Source organism: Apteryx mantelli, chromosome 12 (genome assembly GCF_036417845.1).
Source record: "Apteryx mantelli isolate bAptMan1 chromosome 12, bAptMan1.hap1, whole genome shotgun sequence".
Lineage (NCBI taxonomy): Eukaryota > Metazoa > Chordata > Aves > Apterygiformes > Apterygidae > Apteryx > Apteryx mantelli.
The window spans coordinates 14468369-14493787 of record NC_089989.1 but is presented as its reverse complement, the minus strand read 5'-3'; the positions used below and the strand labels follow the sequence as shown (position 1 = coordinate 14493787).

Below are 25419 nucleotides of genomic sequence, written 5' to 3'. Positions count from 1 at the left end.
GCCCAGGCACCCAACAGCACCCTTTGCAGGCCAGCGCCCCAGGTTTTCCAACAGCTACTCCTGGGTCTGAATTTTCTTTTTGCTGCTGCTTCGTTCCAGCAGAGCCATGTTAAAGGCTTTGGGACTTCCCCTTAACGCTCTGCGGTAACCGCAAGAAAGAGTCTGTGAAAGGTTTCTGCTCTATCCCTCTGCCCCAAGGCAGGACCAAACAGCTGACAGATGTTTGTCTAATTTGTTCTTTAAAACTTCCTGTCAGTTGTGGATTTGTTGGGTAGGCGGCGAATGGGGGAATAAGGGGGCTTTGGCTTAACTGTCCTCATTGTTAGAAAACGTTCCCAAAATATTAACCTAAATCATGTGTTTTCAATTGTGTGTTTTCAATTCCAGCCATCTAAAACAACATGCCGCAGGAGGCTGTGTGAGAGAATAAAACCTGCTCATATAATGTCCCATCAAAACAGCCTGTAGACTAGCTCCAAAACCAGTCCCACTTTAAGTTTGCAGGGCCTCTGAATCACCGTTGGAGCCTCCCTAACCTTCTCCGCTGTCTGCAGATGGAGCCAGAGCCAAAATTACTCTGCTGGGCTGGATGCCTCCTCTGTGGGCAGCACAGGGCCTCTGACCTGGCACCCAAAACAGGCTGCCCAAATATGCTCCATAAAGACCACAAACAATTTGTCTAATCATTAGCTACCTATTTTGTTTAATACATTAGGTAGAACAAGTTTTCTGTAATGAAATTCCTATTTGCATCCAAATGCACTTTGACATAGCTTAAAAGTAACAGCTAGCCATCCTCTACTAAGCAAGAAATGTATTATTTCTAAAATAAAAAAGAGTAAATAATTAGAATTTCAACAGATACCTGTAAAGCCACATAACTGCTTACTGGATATTTACAGCCATTATATATCTGTTAAGAAGGAGATATTAATTGCAAACCAGTCTACCAACTGCAATCATTTTTTCTTCAAAAAAATTACAAAAATCCGCAAATACAAAGCAAGATTAAAACCGGTCATTTAAATCACTATTTTTGCTTGCTGGTTTAAAGTCACTATTGCCATGGTGATCTAAATCAGTACACCCTGTAAAGCTGCACACCCTTAATCAGAAAGGATCCTACTATCAGAAAGGCTGCCTCTTCTTCTGGCTATGAATATCCAAGACAAAATATGAACTCACCCAAATAGGAAAGCTCTCTGCTGCCCTCCTGATGGAGGACTTGAATAATCATCTTTGAAAGCAATGTGCCCAAGACCTGTAGGTCCAATTTAAAACCCTAAAGAAGCTTCAAATGAAAATTAGTTTCATCCTGGTCAAACAAGCAGCTGAGTCCTTGATTACAAAACTGGAAATTGCAACAAGGGAAAAAAAAAATCAAGAAAAATCTCTCTGTTAAAAAAATATCCTGGAAGCAAATCTCTTCCCCATCTTTTTGGATTTTTTAGGTGTTCTACAAGAGATTTCCAAATTACAGCACTTCAAGTCAATGCAAAAAAAAAATTCTTATTCAGGATTTCTGTTTTTCTGTTATAAACGCTCGCTTTGTACAAGCACCCCACTGTTAACCACTATTTTAACGTTGTCTTTAGCCCTCTATTGCAAGTGCAGATGCCTCTCACACCCCACTGTGCAAGGAGAGCTCCTCCCTTGCTGTGAAAGCACTCTGACTACTGAGTTGTAACAACATTTCCCCCACGGTTGCCCATCCTTGAAAATAAGGACTGGCTTGCATTTGTGAAAGGCACAATCCTGCTAGCGCACGCTAAGAGCGATGAGACCATGCAGATGGGAGCAGAGGGGTCAGGGCTGGGCAGTCTCCCCTTTAAAATAAATGAGCGGATGGATGGGAAAAGACAGCCACCTATTACTGCTGCTTGCATCCTGACCCAAAATCCAGGCAGAAGAGAACCACCTAAAAAGTTGCTTCCTTTGTTAACGTATAGCCAGAATACAAAGAGCTCAGTTTTCATAATCCTGTAACTATATCATAATCTAAACCTTCGTTTTAAATTAAAGAAAGTTTCTAGTGCTAGCGATCGTGAAGGAAAGGTTGAAGGAGAAACAGAAATGTCTTAGAGATGGTGGTGTATGCCTGTGCCTGCAAACAACCTGGAGCAATAAATCCCAGAGAAGTAAACTACTTTGCTCCTTTGAGCGAGGTATGAACCCCAAGACCCCACCACAAGGGAATCTGTCCATGTCACCGCAGCAGAGGACTCGGATTGCAGGAGGACAACTATGCAACACAGCAAGAGACATCAAAACTGCTCTCCCACGCTGCTCCTCAAGAGAGAAGCCACACTATCTTCCTAAGGAGAGTACGACATATTCCACCTCAGCTGTCTCAAAAAAGAGGCAAATCCATTTGCCACCCCTTCTCCAAATAGGAGGCAGCAACACCGCCGTGGGAGCCCCATTTCCAAGTGGTTTGGGATCTCTTAATTTAGTCCCAACCCTGAGGAGAGCCAGGCTGCGTTACAGGACTCAGCACAAATCATCCAGTTCGATCTCTCGTCTCGCAACCAGCAGTTCCTTCAAAAAGCAAAAAGAGAATGATTCAGCTTTTACAATCCAACGTAAACCCTGCAGAATGTGTGCCAGAGTTTAGATTAAATAGGATTTAACGAAATCTCAAATTAACTTGTCAGGCCAAGAAAAAATAAAGCTTTTCTCACCTGTAAATTGTGTATTTCTCATGAAAGCATCAACAGCCACAACAGCTAACTCTAGACAACGGCCCCATGCTTTTGGCAGTTCATTTCTTACAAGATGCACAGTTTCTATAAAAATGCTTCTTACTCAAGCTAGGGACCTGAATATGTCCTCTTTAGGTGATGAACATGCACAGTAGCTACAACCCCGGTCCCAGTCCGTCCCAGCTATTAGCATAGCAAAAGAACACATTTGACCGGATTGGTAAATAATGCAAACTGCATTGCTCTGGAAACGCTACTTTGTGTTGATTCAATCATGCAGGAAAATAAAGAGCAGCACATGGCATAATTCAGGCTGGTTTCATCACTCTCTGGTTTGATACAAGCTCCAAATGCCAATTAGAAACACCACTTCAGGGGACAAACGATATATCTTGTCACAGTGCCTTCAAATTTAGGCAATTGGAGTTTAATTACCAGCTCTCAGGACACACTGTGATCTACAAGGTATTTTTTCCAGACAAGATAGCAGAAGTGGTCAGTGCTTTCAGAGACCTCTATTTCGGGGCATTCAGCTGGAGAGATCTCCGTCCTGATTTTTAAGTGTTGTGTACCAAAATCTTCAGCTGAATGGTGGGAGCTGTGGAGCCTCAACAACTGCAAGCAATCAGGAAACATCTTAAATTGGAGAGACGTAAGCGATGGATTGGCTGGCTAGACAGAGCTGTTTAGAGCCCTCCAAATGACATTTCCATCAAAAATGTTAGATCACATAACTTTTCTGTGCAGACCTCTGGAAACCGTAACGTTCAGGATCTGCATAAAGCATTTTTCAACATGTTCCTCTGAGCTCAGCTAGAACTTGGCACCTAGAATTTGTTTTCGAAACCGGTATTTCAGAAGTCACTGTATTTTTTCTTCCTAATTCAATGCAGCAATAATGATCAGCTGCTGAAAGCAAGTAATGAGATCCCAGAAGCAGTTCAAAGACAGATGGCAGCAGCAGCATGCCTGTTTGGTGATATTTTTCAAAGTGCTCTCAAATTTGAAAGCCACAATCATATCATCTGGAAAATTAATATGGTAGGTCAGAACATAAGGTAGAGTTTGTAAAACAAATTTCAGAGCATTAGCTGGCATGGCCCAGCACTGAGTACTGATCTGGGACTCTGAAAAGTCAGGATTCATTCCCTAGTCTGCCAAAGTCCCTTTAGGTAAGTTGCTGAGGACTAGAACAGTGTAATTGGATCTGATGGTTCAATTTAACTGTGCTTCACCTGTTGGCACCCCACTCTGGGAGGGAAACTCACAGTTCCAAATCAGGCACCGCAGTTTCCTTAGAGAGTGAGCGAGCAGGATCGGCTGCCTAGCAGGATGCACAGAGCTGCACGCCAGCCGAGGGGGTGCCCTGTGTTTGCACTTTTCTGGAAGCATCTGCTACTGCCTGTGGTAAGAGGCAGGATCCCGGACCGTGCGGACCTTTTGTCTGACCCAGCACTCTTGGTCTTGTGTTAGCATGCTGTGCTCCACCAGGAAAAGAAGGATATTTGCTTTTCGGCAAGCTTGACAGGTTCCACAATAGCTAGGGTGTGCATTGTTCAACATGGGCAACCAGAGGCAGGCGCGCTCAAGAACCCCTCCAGGACGTACCTCTCCCCAGTATGCTTATTATTTCGGAGGAATCCAGCAGTTAGGGTAACTCAACTCTTCCTCAGGCCCACAGGGTAATTTTATTACAGACCACTAGTTTTTATCAAGGTCTTCCCCCTAGGCCTGTATATTATCTACTGGGCATCATGCTCCGTTCAAGACTTTCAAAGCTGGAAACGGTGGTAGTACACAGCAGCGTCTTTCAGACCAGGAGAAATATGGGATGCCTCCAAGGGAAAAAAGAAGACACAGTGTGCCTGAGAGTATGGTGCAGTCTGAGCAAAACGTACGTGTGCTCAAAGGCCATGATTAAGCTGGTTTTTGAGAAACGATACACTTCTGAAGTTGCAAGGACCACAGCCTTTTCAGCTAGCCTTTCAGCAGCTCAGGGCCTGCAGCTCTCCTCGCCTCTTTATCCAGATATTGGGGCAGTCACTTCACTAGAAGCAATCCAGAGATAGGCAAAAAAAAGAAAATAAAACTGCAACAGGAGTTATCCCTTGCTAGAACCAAGCTTAGCAGTGCCCCTGCCTCCCCAAGCTGCAGCCTGGCACAACCAACCAGCAGCTAGACTATACATGCAGACCTATATGCTTACACCTTTGACAGGCTTTTTAGTAGAGAAAGTTTGCAGTGCTCGTGTCTCTTGCAAAGAGGAGCTACGTACAATGACAAGCTCTTCTGCTCTTTGGGGACACTGCTTCTAATAGCTGCTTGCTAATGACAAGTAAATGGGCAGAACGCTGCTGCTGACTCTGATATTGGGCCTGTGCTGCGACTGATGCAAACACTGCCTGTAGTGCGCTGATAAGGATATTGGATGATTCAGAATAATCTAGACTTTGCGAAACATCTGAGCCTGGCTGTGCTTCTATTTCTGTGTAACAGGAACCCTGTGTGCCACGTTTATCAGGAGGAGGAGAGAGTGCCTGTAGGTAGGGGGGACACCAAAACTTCCTTTCCATAAAACCATATGTCTGTTCTACCCACTACTTGTTTTACCCACTACAGATATTTAAGGGCTCTTCTGTGGAGGCCTCCAACTACAGAGTTTTGCTAGCAGCTGGTAGCAAGGGTCTGGCCTAACTCCTTTTGATACACTTATAATTCCACAGACCAGCTACATATACTAGCCCTATCTCATTAAGACCACATTTCGCTCTCTGAATTTCAGTACTGAGCTATTCCAACGATTTCCCTTTGATTTCATCCAGAGAAGAAAGTCAAGCCAACAGCACAGTATATTTACACTATGAACTGACTCCAGAACTGAAAAATTCCACCCTTTGGCTGTCCTTGATCAAAAGGTTTACAGTCTAGATAAAAGGGCATTTAAATCAAAGCTAAAATAACCAGTTTTCATAGTTCAATTAGCACCATATCCCCTCAGATAAGTGCTGCCCAGGAGCATATTTGCACATTACAGCTCTAAGATGAGGAGCAACATAAAACAGGAGTATAAGATGCAGTCGTGAGGTTGCATGAGCTTAAATTAAAGTCCCGAGGAACACCTCAGCAGGCGTGAACTGCTGTGCTGACATTCACAAATAACTTACCGCATTCACAGTTCTATTTCCAGAAGTTTCTGATATTTTTCAGCTTGTCCCACTAAGGAAAAATCCCCTTTCAGCCTTTGGGCACCTAAATGTGACTACGGATAAGCGAAAGACAAAAGAGTGTCTTAGGACAGAGCACTGCTTGGAAAAGCAAGTTGGATTTTTGGTGATAAGAGCCCACACAGCTCTATAAATAACAACAACTTTGATTAGCTAAAATTCAGGTCAAAAGGGACACCGTTGGGACGTAACCACTTCTGCCAAACATCAATATCTCTAAGAAAGAGACAAACCTTATAAGACTTTACCGGTCAGGATAAAGGAGAGCCACATAATTGCACTTCCTTCCGTCCAGCGTTTTTTAGCTGGACTACATACGCAGCTTGCCTGGTTTGCCCAAGACAAGAAGATAAGATTGGCCCTTCTTGGGCCAAGAGCTCTCACGCCTGCTTCCCTCCCATGCCACCTCCTACCATGGCTGCGGCCAAGGGCATGGTGGACGCGGGGAAGAGTTTAGCTTGCTCACCTGCAGCTACAGCTGAGCACTGACCGCTGCCAGGGGATACCAGCAAAGGAAAAAAAAATACATAATTCATGATTTTTCCTGCAAAATTGGATTGATTTTGGTGCTAAAGTGCTTTCAACATGCAGTTGGTATGATAAAAAAAAGTTTGGGAAATTAGTACAGTATGGAAATTGGGATATAACAGTTGATACAGTGGGAGCATTTAAAAAGTTTCCTCCTAACAGTTCCCTGAAGGTGGTGCAACATTTTATAACCTAACACATATCATAAACAAGACAACATAAGCAAGGGTTATAAAGGCCTTTGCAACTGTTTGGGATATTTTGTGCACAGTGAGTGGGATCCGGAGGGACGCTTACCCATGCCTAGGACTTTGTGGGCTCCGCTGCTAGGTCTGCCTGGAGCAGGATCCACAGCAGCAAAATAGCTCAAGGAATAGTCCAAGACTGTCACCGATCTTACTCTTCCAAACAGGAAAGGCTGGGAGAGAGAATTGAAAGCCAATAACTGACATAGGAAAGCTTTCAAAACCACAGGGAGCCTCTGACCCTGGTCCACAGCAATGTCCTCTCTGCTTTGGAGAGCCTGGCAGTAGTTTTCCCATTATCCGACTTATTTTTCTCCCTAGAAAGCTCAGCGAAAAAAGATAGTGGGTTCTCTGGCCAGCGTTCTTTTTTTTTTAATGATAACATGGTAAGCCAGTTGAGAGCTAGAGAAAAATCAGGTATCATCCAAGCAAACAGCTTCCTGTAACGTAATGTATTAAGAAAGGAAAATGTAGGGTTATCATGGCTCAGTGTGTGGCTTGCTGCGTTTGATATTTATCAAGCAAAAGAAAAGGCCAAGAAAAAAGCAGGTTGCTTTTTTATCTCTCAGAAGTATTAATCTTTACTTCCAGTTGTTTTTATTACTTCTCCCCACTGCATCGTCACTCCAGCACGCAGGAAGCCACAGTCTCCTGTCCCCTCCTAAGAATTTAACACGTCACTGTGAACCTTTATATTTTTCTGCAGATAGGTCCCGGCTGCCTTGATTCATCAGAACCAAAAATCAGTAGATAGCAGTCATTTCTTTTAGCGAGTCTGAACAGAGCCATGAGTAACACTAGTTGTATTAGTCACTGAGAATCATTTAGCCAAGCTATTTTTGATATATTTTTTTTCCAAGTGAAGTTTTCATTATTTGAATCATCCTAAGCACAGAGAAGTAGAAGGCAACATACTGGAAGGAACAGTTAAAATTACTCATAAGCTTTTTTTGTTGGCTCTAACTTAATTGCAATCTCTCAAATAGAAAACTTGCATATCATTGCAGACAACTCAAAGAAGCCCCTGTTCGGTCTGCAGCAGTGGTTGAAAAGGCAGACAAGTCATTTATATTTAGAAAGCTTTAGCAAGTACAAGTAAAGTACGCTATTCTCTAGCCTCATGTTAGCTTCTTTATTCGGTGCTAATCATTCCATTTAAAAAGATACAGTAGAAATAAAAAAGTCCAACCAAGTGATAACAGAAGCATCCTTCACTGGCATATTCCAGATACAGGATGAAATGAGGATTGGGATATACCTGGTCCAGAGATAAGGGGACTGAGAGGTGAAGGGCAATGATGAGTAAGAGGTAACATGCAGGAAATACACACCAGGGCGATACATTTAAGGTCCCCATCAATATTTTCTCATTATAAAAAATTTAATAATATTCACTGAAACCACAAAGAGCATATTTTTCATGCATAGCTTCTCCAGAGTGCTATCTTAACCCTATAGCAGTGCACAAATTTCTCTGCCCAAAGGCATTTTGGGTTTTGACCCTGCTCACAGGAGGGAAGCAATGTTTTTCCTGAACTTGCTGAAAGGTGCCCAGACATGAGGACCACTGCTCTAATGACCAGCCTGAGCTACAAGTGTCTCCAGCAAGGCTGTGGTGAACGTGACATCCAAACAACAACACGGGGAGGAAATTCGAGGGACACCCAAGGGAAGTTGGACTGGAGAAGAAGTTACTGTCAAATGTTGCAAGTGCTGTGGCCCTGAGCTCCATTTTGAGATCCAGGGGTTTTCAGACCCAACACCCTGTTCCTTAAGGGGTGGGGGAAAACTACGATCTCTAAATATAGCCTCACATTTTTGCAGAAGTACAATAATAGATCTTAAAGCTGCAGTGCTGCACACATGCCAGCATCTGCGATAAGAATCTACTTCATAGCCGGGAAAACGAGCAGCCCGTAAGGTCCCGAGGGCAGAAGAAAAAACCTTGTCGGCTTTGCTGCTCAGTGAGATTTGCAGCTCCTCCCTTACCTTCATCCCCATCGCAAAGAGCTGCATTCAACATGGAGCTTATGCCCAGCTGGAAAGCTTGAAAACGCAGGAGACATCACCCTGGAGTCACCACCAGCCTGCTCAGCCCGATGCTGCATCACTGAGTGTGGCCAGCACCACCTGCATCAACCGAGGTCTAAAAACTCCGTCTTGTAATCTGAATGAACTGCTGCTTACGAATTTAAAGTAGTTAGAAGGTGGCTTAAAATCCTGAGCGCTTCAAAAAGGGAGGAAGTTCTAGGTCTTCCAAAGCGCTTGCTGGTTTGCTTCTTAATGAAGACTCAATAAGGAGAATGACTGGGTTGGGTTGTTTAAAAAGGGCAAAAAAGACGGGTGATATTAAATCACTCATGAAGTCATTATTTAATTATCTATAAGCAAATAATATATTCATCTTTCTTCATCCATTACTCCTCTGTTCAGCCCCTCAGTTGCTTCTGCGCTTACAGGTCAAGTAGGATAAACCACAACTTCACCAGGAGCCTCTACTTGCAATCAAAATATCAGAAATTTCCAGATTTGCTATAACACATAGTAATAATTGGGCCGTGTCAGAATACTATCTATTTGAAGATGTGACTTCAAGCCACATACATTATGGAAACAGTTCATGCTTTGATTTAATGACTCCAGGAGTACATAAGTTACAAAGAAAGCCACAGTAGACCTATGTCCAACTATTTCCCACAAAATCATATCAGCATATATTAGACTCGTGTAAAATTCCAGTCTCACAGAAGTCAAGAGGGATTTTGCCCAGATTAGACAGTGGCCATTAGAGACCTGTAAATGTTCAAAAGTTGAATGACTGGGGAGAGAGCAGATGAAGACGGCTGAATCTAAAAGCTTTGGTGGCCCTCATTTTAACCTAAAACTAATAATTTCCCTTGTATTCCTAGCCACAATGCTTCACTTCCAGGGTCACTGAACTGGTGGTCACTACAGTGACTAACCAGTCCAAAGCCTTTGGAAGTCAAAAATATTGGGTCCTTGATGATTCACAAAAACATCAGGTCTTACTAAAAATTCTGACATTAAAACCCTGCCAGGTATAAAATTCATACAGTGAACCGAACGACAAATCAGCTTTAGGAAGAGCAGCATATGATAAAAGTGAATAACTTTACAGTTTACGAGACATTTGGTCTTTATTTTTTTTAATTATTTGGTAAATGAATACAGGTGATGTTGCTTACAGGCACTGCTAATCCTGGTGAAATTAGGCTGGAGATCGTTTTGGACTGATGCCATTCCTTTAACGATGGCAAGTCCTTTTCCCTTTGCAGCATTCCTACATTCAGAGAGATTTTGTTGAACACGCTACTGTTCCTTTGCTTCCCAAAAGTCCTTTTTCTTTATTCCACTTCTTTACCTGAATTTTCTTACTATGATTTTGTTGACTATCCATCACCTAAAGCTAACACGCTTCCTAAAAACACCTAGAAAACAGCAGAGCTGGGCTTTACGCATCAGCTGCGTTACTGCACAGCGTTTCAAACCACATGTCACCAGGGTTGAATTCGTACTAGAAAGTCTGATTTTGCCCAAGAGACTGTTACAGACCAGACTGTCTCCGTGCTGGCACACTCTCGGTGCCCATCTTAAACAAGCCACCCAGCTTAGCCAGGAGAGCAATGCGAGAGCCTTCCTTTACTATGCAATCATAAAATAATAATAATAATAAAAAAAACCTAAAAATGTAATCCTAATTAATGCACACAAAAGAGAAACCTATACTGGGGCATATTTTAATGGCGGGGTGCTTCACTTTAGAGCTTTAATATTATTTTCATATATTCACAGTGCGTAAAATGCAACGTATCTATTAAATCTTCCTAGAAGAGTTGAAACTTAGATCAGAATTGAAGTTTAATTAAGTTGACTGCCTGCAGATGCTATCACCATTTGATACAATGATGAAGTACAGCGAATGCATTCAAAATGGCTTGGGGACAAAAGCAGGGGCTTTAAAGAGAAAAAAAGCTGAGGAAGAGCATACATATATAAATATGTTCCTTTCATACAGGAAAAAAAAATCCACTGAGTGCATTTGAATACTTATGAAACTGCATCTGATAAACAAGTTAAAAAAAAAAAAAGGAAGAAAAAATAAAAATGCAAGGAAGACAACAAAGATTTTCTATAAACTCAAAACGTTTCCAAACAAATCTATTAGAGCAGGCAGACATTTTAAGTATCCTTTCAGCACAAGTTAAAGCACATACTTTAATGCTATGCCAAGTCAATGCTTTTGATTACAATCAAAGCCCAGATTTAAGAAATTTTATCATTTAGAATGGGGAGGAAATGAATTCAAAGAAACTAAAAAAAATTTTAAGAGACTGCTGGAGAAGAAATTAATTTCTCAAACTAGCAACATACTGTGACATTTCAAAATCCAGCGGGAACAAAAAAGATGCCGGCAGGTTGCCCCTTATTATACCAAATGGAGCAAATCCAATCAGATGAACCTGTTGCAGGATCAGTCACTCAAAAGCCTCAGGAGCACCATTACAAAGTGAAAGATGTCTAAAAAGTGGATTTTTTAAACCTATTATACTGGCTTGAAACTTGGCTATTCACCCACAGAGGCGATAACAGCATTACTAGTAAGGTCCAAGAGAACAATCTGTCAAAAAAAACCCCAAAGTCTCAAAGTCAGCACACAGGAAAACTAGAAAAAAGTTTTAATGAGAAATTAAAAATCCTACTAGAGCATTAAGACTGCACTATTGTATTTAAAATAATAGATTTCCATTCAAAAGATTATTTTATATGTAGGAGTGTGAGTGAACTCTTCAGTTCTACTATGCTATTTCGTAATTTCTTCAAGTGTCAGTTCTAGTCTTTAATGACGCCACAATAGCTCCCTGCTCCAAATCTCCCTTTACTTAAAATAACTGTCTATAGCAAGAACATCGACCTTCAGAAATAAGGCAATGACCAAGAAAGCTTCCGAGAAAACTCACTCCTGAGCACGCGACAAAATGGAAAACCATGGCAGCGCTTATTTTAGAGAGAGGAGATAAACAGAGGAAAAGAATATGATTATCTACATATAAAATATTGAACGACCCAGACAACACAGAGGAACTTCTGCTTGCCCAGTCTTTTGAAACAAGAACAAGCTGATATTCAAAGAAATACTAAGATAGCGAACTGAATATCAGACAGTGGAAGTTTTTGCTCAGCAAGCCATCAACTATTGGAACATGCTGCCAGAAGATGCCACATAGGCTGACTGCTCAGTCATGATTAGTTGCCTTTAAGATAAAATGACCATCAAGCCACATGAAGAAGAACAAAAATAAAAGACAAGGCACAAGAAAATTTTCTGAAAGAAATATGCATTTTCAGAGCATAAGATATCATCTAAATATAGAATTAAGGTGTTTTGCTGTGGGTATGGTTATTCCACAGCAGTCTCTGCAGGGTTTCCTACGCCTTCCTCTGAAAAATCTGCTATGAGTATTTGTAGGTGACAGGAGAGAGCTGGATGGACTACAGATCCCATACACTAAATCTGTTGCTATTTTTATAGAGAGAGACACACACAAAGCTTATATAAACTTATTTTCAAAACTGGGCTGTCAAAAGGGTCTCAGAAATCAACACACGTGGAGGTATCATGTCAAACAAGTACTGCCGTTCCCATCTCGCCACACTTGCAGTTTCTGGTGTTCCCACAGATTGTACTGAAGATGTGCTAAATAAAACACAGCTTTGGTTTTCTTAGTTGCTGTTTTCTTACAAAATTTGAGATTTTTGATCATTTAATCCTGCCAAAGAACCTTGAAAGCAGAACGAGAAGTTAGAAAAGTGTCTCTGCCACAGCCACAAAGCAGAAATGTCAACTATTCACTTGAAAATATATTCATAAGGAAATACAAATGGAAAATATAACTACATAAGTCATCTCAGCAGAAATACTGTGCAGCCATCTTGAAGTACCTTCTGGACTTAAGAGATCAGATTGGAGAGAAGGAAAACCTTTTTCACCATGAGGACAGTCAAGCAGTGGAGCAGGTTGCCCAGGGACATTGCATAGCCTCCATCCTTGGTATTTTTGAGACTCGCCTGGATAAAACTCTGAGCAACCTGGTCTGATCTCTGCTTGGAGCAGGGCTTGGACTAAATGACCTCTGGAGGTCACTTCCAACCTGAATTTTCCTATGATGAGGCTATAATCATCTAAGAAAAATACAACTCCTAGCTAACTAGTCAGAAAAATCATGGATAGGAAATTACAAATAGTGGATGCCCAGAAGGATAGGGATTATAGCTGTCAAAACTGCAAAAAAAAAATCAAATTCCATTTACAAAAGTCAGAAGGAGGAGACATTCACTGAAGAAACTGTTTACCCTCTTGAGTGCAGACCGAAGGGGTTTTAAGTCAAGGATGACATACCCTGGCTCATTGCTCAGGAGGGGCTCAAATGACTTCTCATGGATGAGGCATCCTGTTGCTCTCTCGGGAGAGCACACAGGCAGATCGCAGGATAGAGTAACCGTGCTATACAGCACTCTGCAACGCTGACCCGAAAGCATGCAGACCCAAACAATAACGCTGGGTTTAGCAGAGATATCCCTTTCAAAGCTACTCTAGGTAAACAGCCTCACCTGTACATGTATTGCCCACATGCCAAAACATCCTTTTTTGCTTCTGTTCAAGGCACACGTCTTAGTCTCTGGGGAACTCCTTTCTCTATGGCTTGTCCCAAAAGTCATATAGTGACGACAGACATTCAAGTTGCGATAATTCAAATTCTATCAGCAAGAAGAACAACTGTATAAACATACCAGCTGCCTCCGTTTGACCTTTTTTTATGGCCACCAGATTGCTTCAGACAAATTTTATCTGTATAATAGAAGCAAACATAATAATGACAAGAAAAGCGAGTCACATTTAAACAAATGTAACCATTTGCATTGCACTATCTGTGCAGTTATATAGAATGCTAAAACAAGAAGCAAACGCTTCTGTTGGACAACTATTTTCAACCCCAGCTCCCCCAATGACCTACTTAGAAGTCATAAGGGTGGTGAAGGTTGTTTGCTGTTGAAATGCATACTAAATTCAGAACAAGAGAGTAATCTTTTTTATCCTAGGTCCAATTATTTGGCTTTGATGTTCAAAATACCTCCACAGTCTAAGCATAAACTGCACATTCATAAAATTTACCTACTGCGCTAAAAGAGACAAAATGGATCATTGAAGGAAGAACTACAACAGGACCCGTAGATGCTAAGAAGAAACCACACATAAGCATCTGTAAGAAAGATCTGGGATACAGGCAATTGTGGTAAAGCCCTTTGGGCAGGATTGTGTTATCTAGTGGGCACAAGTGTAAATAGGATAATCAGAAAGTGAATGCTTTTTTTTTTCTTTTTTTTGTCTACTTGCTGTTTCTCAGCAGGTTAGTTGTTCAACTTTCAATATATTGCCTGAACAACAAAAATGGCAAGACTATTTACAAGTGAAATAGAAAAATGGCCCATGGTATTTTCTTGCCTACACCTGAATTTTGGCCTCAAAGGAAGACCTTTTCCTACTTTCTCCTTTCCAAACTCATCTTCGTTTCCTGCCTCCTCCTGTAGATTGCCTTCAGCCTGACCAAGAATCTGTCACCTACAAGCTAAAAGTGTCACGGAGAGCTCTGCACCCCGACCAGCTGAAAAATGAACTGGATAGCCTTAAATTCTTCCAACGTCTCAAGGCACAGGGCAACATTATTCCTCCCACATTTCCTTCGCCACTCCAAACCAAATCTTTCAGGTGGCAAGTCTCTGATTTGTCCGCTTTTCCCAGTGTGTGGAAAAAAACCCCTGTTCCTTAATCTCTTTGATAGCAGTAATTTTCTCTGCTTTGTATGCCCAGTTTTACCTTCGAGTCATAAATTTTTCCCTCCAAGTCAAATTCAATGGTCTTGCTTAGCTTTTTTATTATTTCATTTCAAGCATAACAGCTGCTTTTTTTGTAATAACTTCTGCAAGTCAAACCAATTCACCCAGTGAAGGAAATTCAGCAACTTCTGTAGAGCAGAGATCTTTTATTTAGATCTGAGATATATTAATGATTTTCACAAAGGTAAATATAAGGCAACACTCAGCTAATTAACTAATATATGTCTTACTATACCAAGAATATTAATGATCCCAACTTTCCTTTCTCCAAAGAAAAGATACTGTAAACCAGGAGTCTCTCTCAAACAGCAATATTTAGAAACTGCCATTTCAAAAAAAAAAAAAAATGCTGGTGGCATTGGGAACAAATGTTGACTGCTCACCAGAACAACGGGTGCTTTAATGGGATGTAGGTACCCAAGTGACTTCAGTGTGTCAGAAAATAGGATCTGGGTGCTGAAGCCAAAGAGCTACTTTCCAAAGCATAGCTTCAGGAGTCTTTTAGTTTCCCTGGGAAAGCCTTAGAGTAACCATCTCCATGGTTTGTCTCTTAATAGCTACAAACAGCATTTACGTGCCTTCTCCCCTCTGCTTGGAGTTCACATGCACTCACAAAGCAAACCGCTGCAGAGGTGGTGGAGCCTGCTCGAGTGATTTGTGGAATCCCACGCACCAACCAGCCCTCAGCACTGTCAGATCTGCCCCCGGGAATCTCATGCATATATTTTACACATCCCACATCCGACACTTAAAGTGAAACACTTTACAAGTAGGCATCATCTTGCAAACAATTATTCTCACTTATCTCCTACCACTGAGTCTGAAGAAAATATCAGTTTCCAATACTGTCGTAAATTCATTCACCGTGAAAAATAATCACTTGGTATGACTCAGAATCTAAAGCATTCAACACCACTGCTCCATTCAGCTCCCACTGTTGTCAAGCCCTTCAACTTCAGGGCCCTTCCACGTAGACGGACCTTACCTCAACCAAGCCATTCATGATCCCAAAAACAGAATAACAGGAATAGAGGTTCCAGCCAACCAGAAACCGTACCTCTCTGATGGTCTAGCATTCCCTTTAATTAATTTACCATCCCTTTCTCCACACACCTCAGATTATCACAATTATCCACTGATCAGACAACAGCATCATTGCTCAAGAGCAAGGGTTCCAGCTCTTTGCAGCTGCCAAGAATGAGGATGCAACCTCTGTGCTTGGAGAATGCAAAACATGAACTCAACACTCTTCTAAGGCAGCTCATAATGCTTCCTCAAAACACCAGACCATGTTTTCATTACTCCTTAAAAATTTCAAAGATGATCAGATATTACAGCTATTCCACCACCCATCCTGAGATTTAGTATACTGGAGAAGGAAGCTGATTGAGAAAAAGAAGCAATTACCTCAGTAAGATGCGGGTTGGGGTTGAATCCACACTGGTTGCAGACTTTGTTGTGACACTGTGTACAGGCGTTGAAGTTTGGCTGATTAGGGGAGGAGATGAGTTCTGTTGTCTTGCATATAGGGCAGAGAGTGCTGCTCGGAAGGGGTGCAATCTGAGGAACAGAATAAGGTGAGGTAGGGGTGCTGCCTCGATCTGGCGATACAGAGGGAGATCTTCCTGATCTCTGACTTTTGCTATCCACCTGCAGCGTCCTTCTAGGTCCATCTGCCTGTTGACTGGCCTGACCACGACTCCTCATCTCTCTGGTGCTTTCCGAGCTCTGAGCAGCCTGTGTAAGGGAGGGAGAAGCTGATCTCTGTCCAGCTAGGTGATCCAGTTGGTCTGGTCTTCTTGGTGTGCTGAAATATCATTAAAAATACATGTATATAACCCAATGTTTAGGATATTTAAGTGATCACAGTCAATGCTGAAAATGCAATATTTATAAACACAGCACGCTCTCCTTCCATGAAGTCGCAGGTCAGCCTATAGAGGCACAGTGAAAGCATTTTGCAAATCAGGGAAATTGTTCAAATCAGTGAAAGTTAAGGAGATGCTTTACCTTATGAAATGAGACAAAATTTCAAGCAATTTAAACTTTCTCTTATATGAATTGGCAGCAGAGATGTAATTGAGTTATTCCGCATACACTGAATTGAACTGTAGTCAGAAAGTTTCACAGAAAATATAATGAGAAGTACACGGTAGATCAGTCTACTGCCAGCAAAGGGCTCAGAGTTAACGCTTTTCCGATGTAAACTGGTGTGTTAAAAGGCAGAAGTAATTTTGATTTAAAGAAGAACTGATTGCAGGGCCCTTTCTGCACAGAGACGGCCAACACCCACTTAACCACCTCCTCGCAACCTACTTTTATGAATCTCTGCAAAACGAAAAGACTGAAAACTGATAAAGCTAGTGAAGAAAAACACCTACAGAAGCCAAAAACCCAAAAGACACAGGCGACAGTCAGAGAACTAGTCATATTTTCTTGACTGTCAAGCTGCCCCGATGCAAGCCACGGGTTAAGGCTTGCTTTAACTTTGCACTAACTAGCTGTTTCTCAAAGGGCCGCAGCAGGGGCAAAATAAGGGGGAGTGCAGATGAGCTCTGTCTTATCCAATCATTCAGCTTCACTGGGTGAAAGCAGTTGGAATAGGAGTGTGAGCGAGCTGGCTGCCTCCCACCTGAAAGCTCTTCCATGCTATGTAAAATCTTGGCTGGCCATAAAACGAGCTTGGGGTGCCCAAAGCTTAATCTTTTAGAGTTTTAAATAAATCCTTCTGAAAATCAACGTTCTGGTATGATTCCTTCCGGGTCATTACCACCATGGGTCTACGATTTCCTTCCTTCCTTCCCAAAAGAAACTCTCAGAGACTTCAGCACTCATGATATTCCCAAGGACACCACAGTTTAATAGTTTAATGGCTCTGCAGTCTCCCACGTCTAGTTCGTGCAGTCTTCTCCACCTCTGACACTAAATACCACTGTTGTTGAAGGATAGCCCAGATTTCAGTTTTAACCCTCAGCCAACAGTTTCTGAATCTAATATGGTTCTCAAATTCCTCCTGTTCAGCTGGAGAACACAACACTAAATTCTGCACACCAGAATTTACATATTATTTCATTGTAGATACTCTGGAACATTTCCTTACAGACCATAAGTTCATGAGAACTGATTTGCAATGGAGGAAGCTTATGTCATTTAGATAACAGAATAATCTGATGCACACGCTTTTTAATAACCCCCAGAAATATTTTTCCAGAAGGCAGAAATCCTAATGTCCTTACTACCTGTGATCTACAGCTGTTTAAGGAAAATATGACTCAGAATCTCAACTTTAATAAATTGTTGACTTACCCAAGCAGGGTCTGACCTTATAAAGGTTTAAAAAGGGAACTTAAATGCATAAAACTAATGAAATTCAAAGTGCATGTTGCCACAATAATAGTAACTCATATGAAAATAAATATTAAAATAGCACTTTGGGAATACTTTTCAGCCCCAGATTGAAAAGCAGTTCTCTGAAGGAGGAATCATACAATAAGGATAAACTAAAGCAATAAGAGAGGAACTGATCTGCTCAAGACTAAACAGCTAACTGCAGCTGGCAGTGCAGCTAAATACCTGAAGTAAGCGTCATTTGTACGGTTTGCTACTTCATCACTGATACTGCTCCTGAAGTGATTAAATGTGGGAAGTTCAGACTCGACACAAACCTTCACGTGCCTGCTGTTAAGCTATTGCCATGGCAGCAAGTGACCACTGAGTGTTCTTTGCATTTTATCTTTGTCAGCTCTCGATCCACGAAGCCAACTGGAAACCTTGCAGAAGGCAGTGGCAGGGTAGCTGCACTCAGCTTCCAGTCCTCTGAGGTTAGCTTGGGCCTGCAGAATGCAGTCTGCCTTCTCATCCCTGCATTTATTTGCAATAATTACTATTCCTACTAAATACCCTGGTTATTCATATAAATATCACTTCCTTTACATCCAGTTGAATTCTTGAGCTCAAAATATCACATAGCGTGGACTTCCTTTCCTAAGTTTAGAACTTGCCACCTTCCAACTTCATGGGATATTCCTTTGTTCTTGCCATAACAGACAGTAGACAGACATTTCCAAAAGTACCATTTCCTTTTTTTTCCATCTTTTCTCAATTGTAAATTATTGCAGACATCTCAGTTTCTCTTTATACATTTTCTGGCTCCACATTATTTGCAACATTCACTGATGAGTGGGCCCTGCCAAGGTGGAATGACCCTGGCAAATGTAATGCAGTTAAATTTAGAATTAAGATTTGCCTTCTGTTACTGACAGCAGTAAATTTACTGCAACATAAATGTTCTACATCAGTACCTGATGTAGACTAGATGGGAGTTCAGTCTCAGACACTCTGAGTTATATGCTATATTGTCACAAAGCAAAAAGCATTTTCTCTCTTTAATTCATATAAAACCAGTATATTTGTGTATTAGAATGAATAGAATACTCATGATGTATTAAAACAACAGTGAAATAAAATTATCCAAAATGATCAATATATATGCATTCAAATAACTCGTTTGCAACAGCAGAATTGTTATTCCAATGCAAATTGCAAAATGTATGCTTTTTATTCCCATTTTATAGAAAAAAAAGGTTCCCACAAAGTGGGAATTTCTGACTCCAAAACAGCTCTAACCAAAAAAGTACTACTGAATGATGGTTTTACTTCCTAGCAGAGCGAAAGATGGAAAAAAAACTTAGGGCCACTATCCGTAGATCAGGTATTTAGCAGTATATTAGTAGTATCATCTATTTTTGCTGCTAGTATTAGTAGTACTGACAGTCTGGCTTATTTAATAAAAGTCTCTTTCTTTAAAAAGAGTGATTTTTTTGCTTAGCGCTGTCATGGCTGTCACTGAGTGTGAGCTCTGCAGTACCTTTGAAGCCGTGCTCCGTAAAAGGGAATTGTCACACAATGAACAGACAAGTTTACTACATTTCCGATCCAATACAGAGTCTGGGAGTCTCTTGAAAAAGCAAAAACCCAAGTGAAAGGATACCTCAGGCACCGCTATTTTGCCTTGAGAATTATTCCTCAGTGAAAAAGAGGGAGGGAGGTTCGGTACTTGGTAAGAAGAGCTCCATAGCCAGGCTGCATTAGGTGGCTCAAATCTTTCCACGGCACGCATGAATATTTACAGTTGTAATGTGCCTTTTCACCCGCTTTTGCAGGCACTCAGCCATCTAAAGGGACTTCCGTGAGTTTGGCCTGAAGCAAAGCATCTCTTTAATGTAGGTGGCCATTCTCTGCAGCAAGATGCCATTTCTTGCTAAGAAGAACGTGAGAATAGCTATGCCAAGTGAGGCACAGGCCCACGCTAGTCCCACATTTTGCTAAGATGCTCCAATGTTTAAACACATCCTGTCCCCATCTACGAACAGTTATTTTTTCCCTCCAAGTCCAAACTGTGGCTCGTCCGCAACCTTTTTTCCTTGTAGCCTTCTTTATCGCTGATGAAAATGTTAACTAGCATTGGGCTGCAAACCAATCCCAAATGGATTCCCACCAATGCCACCAGATTGCTCGTTAGTGGTTAAATTGAGATGTCATAATAAGGCAGAATTTCACCCATTTGATTGGAGTTGTATTGATTTTGCATACACCTAATTGTTTAATCGGAACATTATGCAGTACTAAGTCAAACATCTTTGCAGAAATCCAAATATTCATCAACACTTTTACATTTATCAACAGAGTCATAATTTTGTCTAAGAAAAAAAAAATTCAATCACATTTGACTAGGCTTATTAACAACTAAACCATAGAGATTTCCATTTATTATATTCCATCTATTAATGCTTTATCAATAGATGGTCATACAAACAGTTCTATTAATCTGGCTGCAGTCACTGGCAGGTTAGTCAGCCTGTAGGATCCCATTTTCTTTTTTTAAAAATCGAAACAATGGTGGTTTTCTTCTTGTTTTCTAAAACTTGCTCCATTTTCCAAAACGAAGCTGACATGACATCAAATAGAGCAATAATAAACCTTCTCACCCAGCAATGCCACTCATCAGTCATCTGGTCCCATGCGTGGCGCCCAACTTTCCCAAAGCCCGCTAGAGCTGAACAGTCCTTTGAACATCAGACGTCTATATATACCACATACGCCTCAAATCATTGAGTCAAAGGATCATGCAGTAGCAGCACCAGCCTTTGTTTTCTGCACACAGTGGCTGCTAGGGAGAGGAATACAGTGAGTACTTTCAGCTTCAAGAAGTATATGGGGTAACAGTGGGCTTGCAACATTAGAAGTCCGGGTTTCATTCCCAGCTCTACCTCAAATCTGCACAATCTCTGTCATATTACCCATCAAATGAAAGTAGTATCTGCCTATCTCCTAAAGTGAAGCATTGCTTCACTGCTAACAGTATTAGACCTTCAGTTTTCTGGTTAAAGTTTAATTTCATTTAAAAAAAAGTGTTTTGTCATAAGCCTAATTTTTGATTAAAGTGGCAGTTTCAGTGAAAAGATGTCACAAGCTTTAGGAAAAATGAAAGCAATACTGCAAAATAATATTGGTTTACAGTTCCATTCTAATAAAATGGTACAGCCTTCTTATTTGGAAATTCTTAGCTTAGGACGTACTGTACAAGGGAATTGCTATTGCTCTAATTTAACTAAAGTAGATTCAGTGGCAGTACTAATTTTTTTTTTTTCCCCCCCAGACAAGACCCAAGCCCAGAGCCACTTTGGAGCAAAGACCTCAAGAGGCACCAACAGTTCCTTTTTCCTATCAGAATGCTAACTTGGGAGCAATAACCATTGCAAGGTAAACGTCTACACTCACATCATCTTCGCTATGCTGCTTGAGCATGCAAAGCTCAGTTTCTAGGAGACTCCTTGAAGACGCAGGGCCAGCTGCTCAGCTGCCACCAAACCACAGCAGCCTTTACATTCATTAGGGGCTTTGCCCCTCTGGTCTGAAAAATCCCGATGAGAATGACCACCGTCTGAACGCTTCAGGAATTTAGCCTCCAGCCTCACTAGAAAGAAAGGCTCTGAAAGGACGCCCGTGTTTTAGTTTCAGAAACGCTGCCCTGCCTTCAGCAATGCGGCGCAGCTCTGCCAGAACGGGTGGAATGGAGCCCTCCCCACCCTACGTTCCTTATGGCTACGGCCTTTGTACAAACAGCTGGAAAATATGGATTGCAATCCCTTCTTTTTCCTGGTAGGTACTTAAATACATTTCCCACTCTCTGGGCAATGGATCTAATTGCTACATTACGGCACATAAAAAGAACGTGAAAACAAATGGCACCATCATCATTGCACAAAGCACAAGTCCAGCTCTGGCTTTTCAAAGGGGAGCTGAATTTATTCATAGAAGAGGACTCCGAGTTCTGGATCCTTATCAAAAATAAGAGTGTCAGGACACTGTAAAATAGCAGGGAAAAAAAGGGGGAAACAAATGAGCGCTTATCTGCAATAAAATCAAGGTGACAGGAACAAAATGAATCATGATAAAGAAGAGAAAGAGAGGAAATGTTTAGATGCTCATACACAAAAGACGGAGGCTTGGGTAACAAACACAAATTAGAGCTGTTCTGTTATGAGCACACGTTTGACCTACTTGGTTTGACTAAAACCTGATGTGAACATTCACATGACTGATTTTAAGAATCAGTGAATATAAACAATTCAGCAAAAGTAGGTAGCTAAGCAAAAGGGGAGTTACCCTCTAGGTCAAAACAGCACTGTTTTTTGAGTTGCTTATGACTTAGAACTTTTAACTAACTTTTAATGATGATAGCTCAGCATATAAATGGTGTAGGAAAATATCAGATATTAGTTCGTATGTACTGCCTATTGCCAAGCCAAGCTAGAAAATAGGACAAGCAACCTCTTAATAAATAAACAGAAAAAGAGCTGTCTGACATGGAGGGACTCCTATTTCAGCTATGTGCACTGAAAGTTTCATACCAGCAATACTAAAACCTCCACAGAACTTGGGAACGTTATTAATGAGTTTCCTAGTTCAAAAGTACTACGTCCAACATAGGGAATTTTATATTACTCTCTGCTTTGACAAAAAAAAAAAAAAAAAAAAAAAACCTACAGAACTAAAAATCAGCATCTGCTTAAAAACAAGTGCTCCTGACTTAATTACATTTATATCCATGCACAATGAAATTCATGCTACAAATATGTATACTAAATGGTTTAAAAAGAGTGCATGCCATGAAACTGAAACCCAGTTTTCACTGAGTTACAGTTTTCACGCACCAAAGGGTTAACGACTGTAAAATAGAAAATATGAAGTGGTAACTGGGAACTGTTAGAGAGTGTTAGAGAACACCACTTCCCCTTGCTGAACATCACACGCAGAATCTTGGCCACCATCACGTGCCTGGTGAGTGCTTTTCTTCTGTTAATTAAAATGATTCTTAGCACAGACTATCAGATTTGTTCCAGCCTTGGGGGACATCCAACACCCAGGCTTTGAAATGGAAGAAGGTTCAGGCAGAGTCCAGGGACAGCAGATCTTGAATGTGAGGCAAGAACCGAGCTGTGCACACATACCGGAGAAGGAGCTCCTGGAACCAAATCTCTTGGCCAGCTTTGGAGCTGATCATAAACGCTCCTGCTACATCCTGCCTCACACACTTGGAGTTCAATAAAAGTGGAGCGGGGTGATGATGGACACAGCTCAGGGATCCCAATCACAGAATCAGGAACACACTCACGTCATCTGGAGGGAAGGCTGCTGACAGGTAAACATGGCACGAAACGTGGCATTATTGTCTACAGACAGAAAGGGGTCTGGTATCTCCTAGTCACCCTGTGTAGATAATGATGTGAAGCTTCCCTCTGTACCGCGGCCCAGTGCCTCCTGCTAAGCAGAAGCACATGTTCTTTGGCTTCTGGAGAGTCAGTTCAGAGATGTCTTCCTAGGGAACCAAAGCTCCTCTGCTTTGGGGATGCTGTAATGGATTACTTGGCTGAAAAAGGAAGCACTAGTGACCACAGACCTGAAGGGCAATTAGAGTCTAAAGGATGTTCACCCTACAAATGGTGTTGTGATAGGACAAAGCTGTTTTTTATGAGGAGTTCCTTGAAAATCTGCAACCAAATCCAAGGCAAACAATCCCGGGTGCTGACCAAGTCCAGAACAGCCCCTATGAACTCCAAGATCTGATTCTGAGTCAGAGGAGACTTTTGCTCCCCTTGAGCGAGACAGAAAGTTGCCAAGCAGGCTACCATGTACTGCTCTGGAGAGCTGCCTTTTCAGCTGCTTTCCCCTGAACCAGGCAGCTATTTTTGTCAGGACTTTGGCGAAGACCCTCAGAGCCACAGGCAGCTCAAATGACAGAACCTCCGACAGGTAATGATCTTAGCCCACTATACATCAAAGGGTTTTCCTCCGAGATGGCTGATCTGCTCTACAGAAATAGGCATATTGAAGGTTGAAAGATTCAAATCAGTCTCATTTCCAAGTGATATAACCACTGCTGAGAACACTTAAAATCTTGAACTTCAAAGCATTAAAATCTCCAGGTATAAGTAGGGTCTCTAATATCCATTCTTACTTGGCATCAAGGCAAATCTGTTTCCTCTGTGATAGCAAAACACTACATTTAAACCTTCCAGAGATATAGTAGAAGCTGCTTCTTGGCACATGATGCAATTAGCTCCAAGGCATAACAGCAGCAGTAAAGATAGCTGCTGAAAGTCAGGAGGGAGCAGATGCAAAGGAGAAGCCCTGACTCTGCCTGGCCCTGAGAAATGCCGTTCCTAGGGCAAATAAGAAAAAGGCCCACTGGATCTCTGATCCAGTGCCTGTGTCTGTCTTAGTGCTTATAAAGCAACTGGAAGATACAATGAGAGCTGGAGCTCTTCCAGTGAATGACAGCAGTCAGTAGGTCAGCTTTTTATCGACAATGCAGTGAAGATCCCCGATGCACAACAAATGGCCTTGGAAGCCTTGAAAGAAGCTGAAAAAAGAGAGGAGGCAGCAGACCCCAAGCCACTGACCCCAAGGATACTGCCAATGGCAAGATGGTTAAATACTCAGCATGTCAGCCCATCTGTGGGTCCTCTCTTGCTACAGACAGACAATCAGCCTTGTGGAGAGCTCCATTAGCCAGGGCTGCATCTCCAGCCTGGGCAGCAAGCCTCATCCTGGTAGGGGTCAGCAGCAGCACTGTATCTCCAGACACCATGGACTTTCCCCCAAGGCAAAAAGGACATATCTGGGGAATTGTGTGACAGCAGCCCCTGAAGAAAAGCCCTTTGTTCAGATAACTACTTTGACTCATTATGACCCACCCTGTGACCACACCAAATTTCATACTAAATCAGATAAGCACTGCACTACAGGGGATGACTGTGCTCTGGAGATGCTGCAGGCTGTAGGGTAGAGTAGGCTTCTGCCTGCAGAGCTTCTGTCCTTTTTATTGCAGAATTTGGAAGATGTGTAAGAAATGATGAAGAGCCCTGCCATAAAGGAAGATACGGTCCCGCGAGTAACACAACAGCACACGTTCTGAAAGAGCGGCTGAAATGGGGATAAATGTTCTCGGCACTGGCAGTGAAGGATGGGCTGGCACCCATCTCATCAATCCGATTTCTACTAAATGTATTCCATGTTTGGCCTCCATATACTTCCTGGGTCCAATTGATTCCTGAGATTAAGCCATTTATGCACTTCAAAAGTTATATAATTTATAGAGGGTCATGATAAGCTTGAAAGCACTGTGGACAGCAGAAAGGACACATATGATGAGTAAAGTACACAGGCTAAGGACCAACCCTCCCCTCTGTCCCCACAAAGCAGGAGAATTTACTTACTACGCTTACATTTTATGACTTAGCT

General features: G+C 41.8%; 1 protein-coding gene across 1 annotated transcript in view; it reads right to left on the bottom strand.

The window, feature by feature from the left end:
• BSN (bassoon presynaptic cytomatrix protein) overlaps nt 1-25419 on the bottom strand; it is a 161285-nt gene that overhangs the window by 115181 nt on the left and 20685 nt on the right. Inside the window, exon 2 of the mRNA XM_067303289.1 lies at nt 16021-16420. Within this exon, the coding sequence (XP_067159390.1) occupies nt 16021-16420 (400 nt within the window). The remainder of the gene's footprint in view (nt 1-16020; nt 16421-25419) is intronic.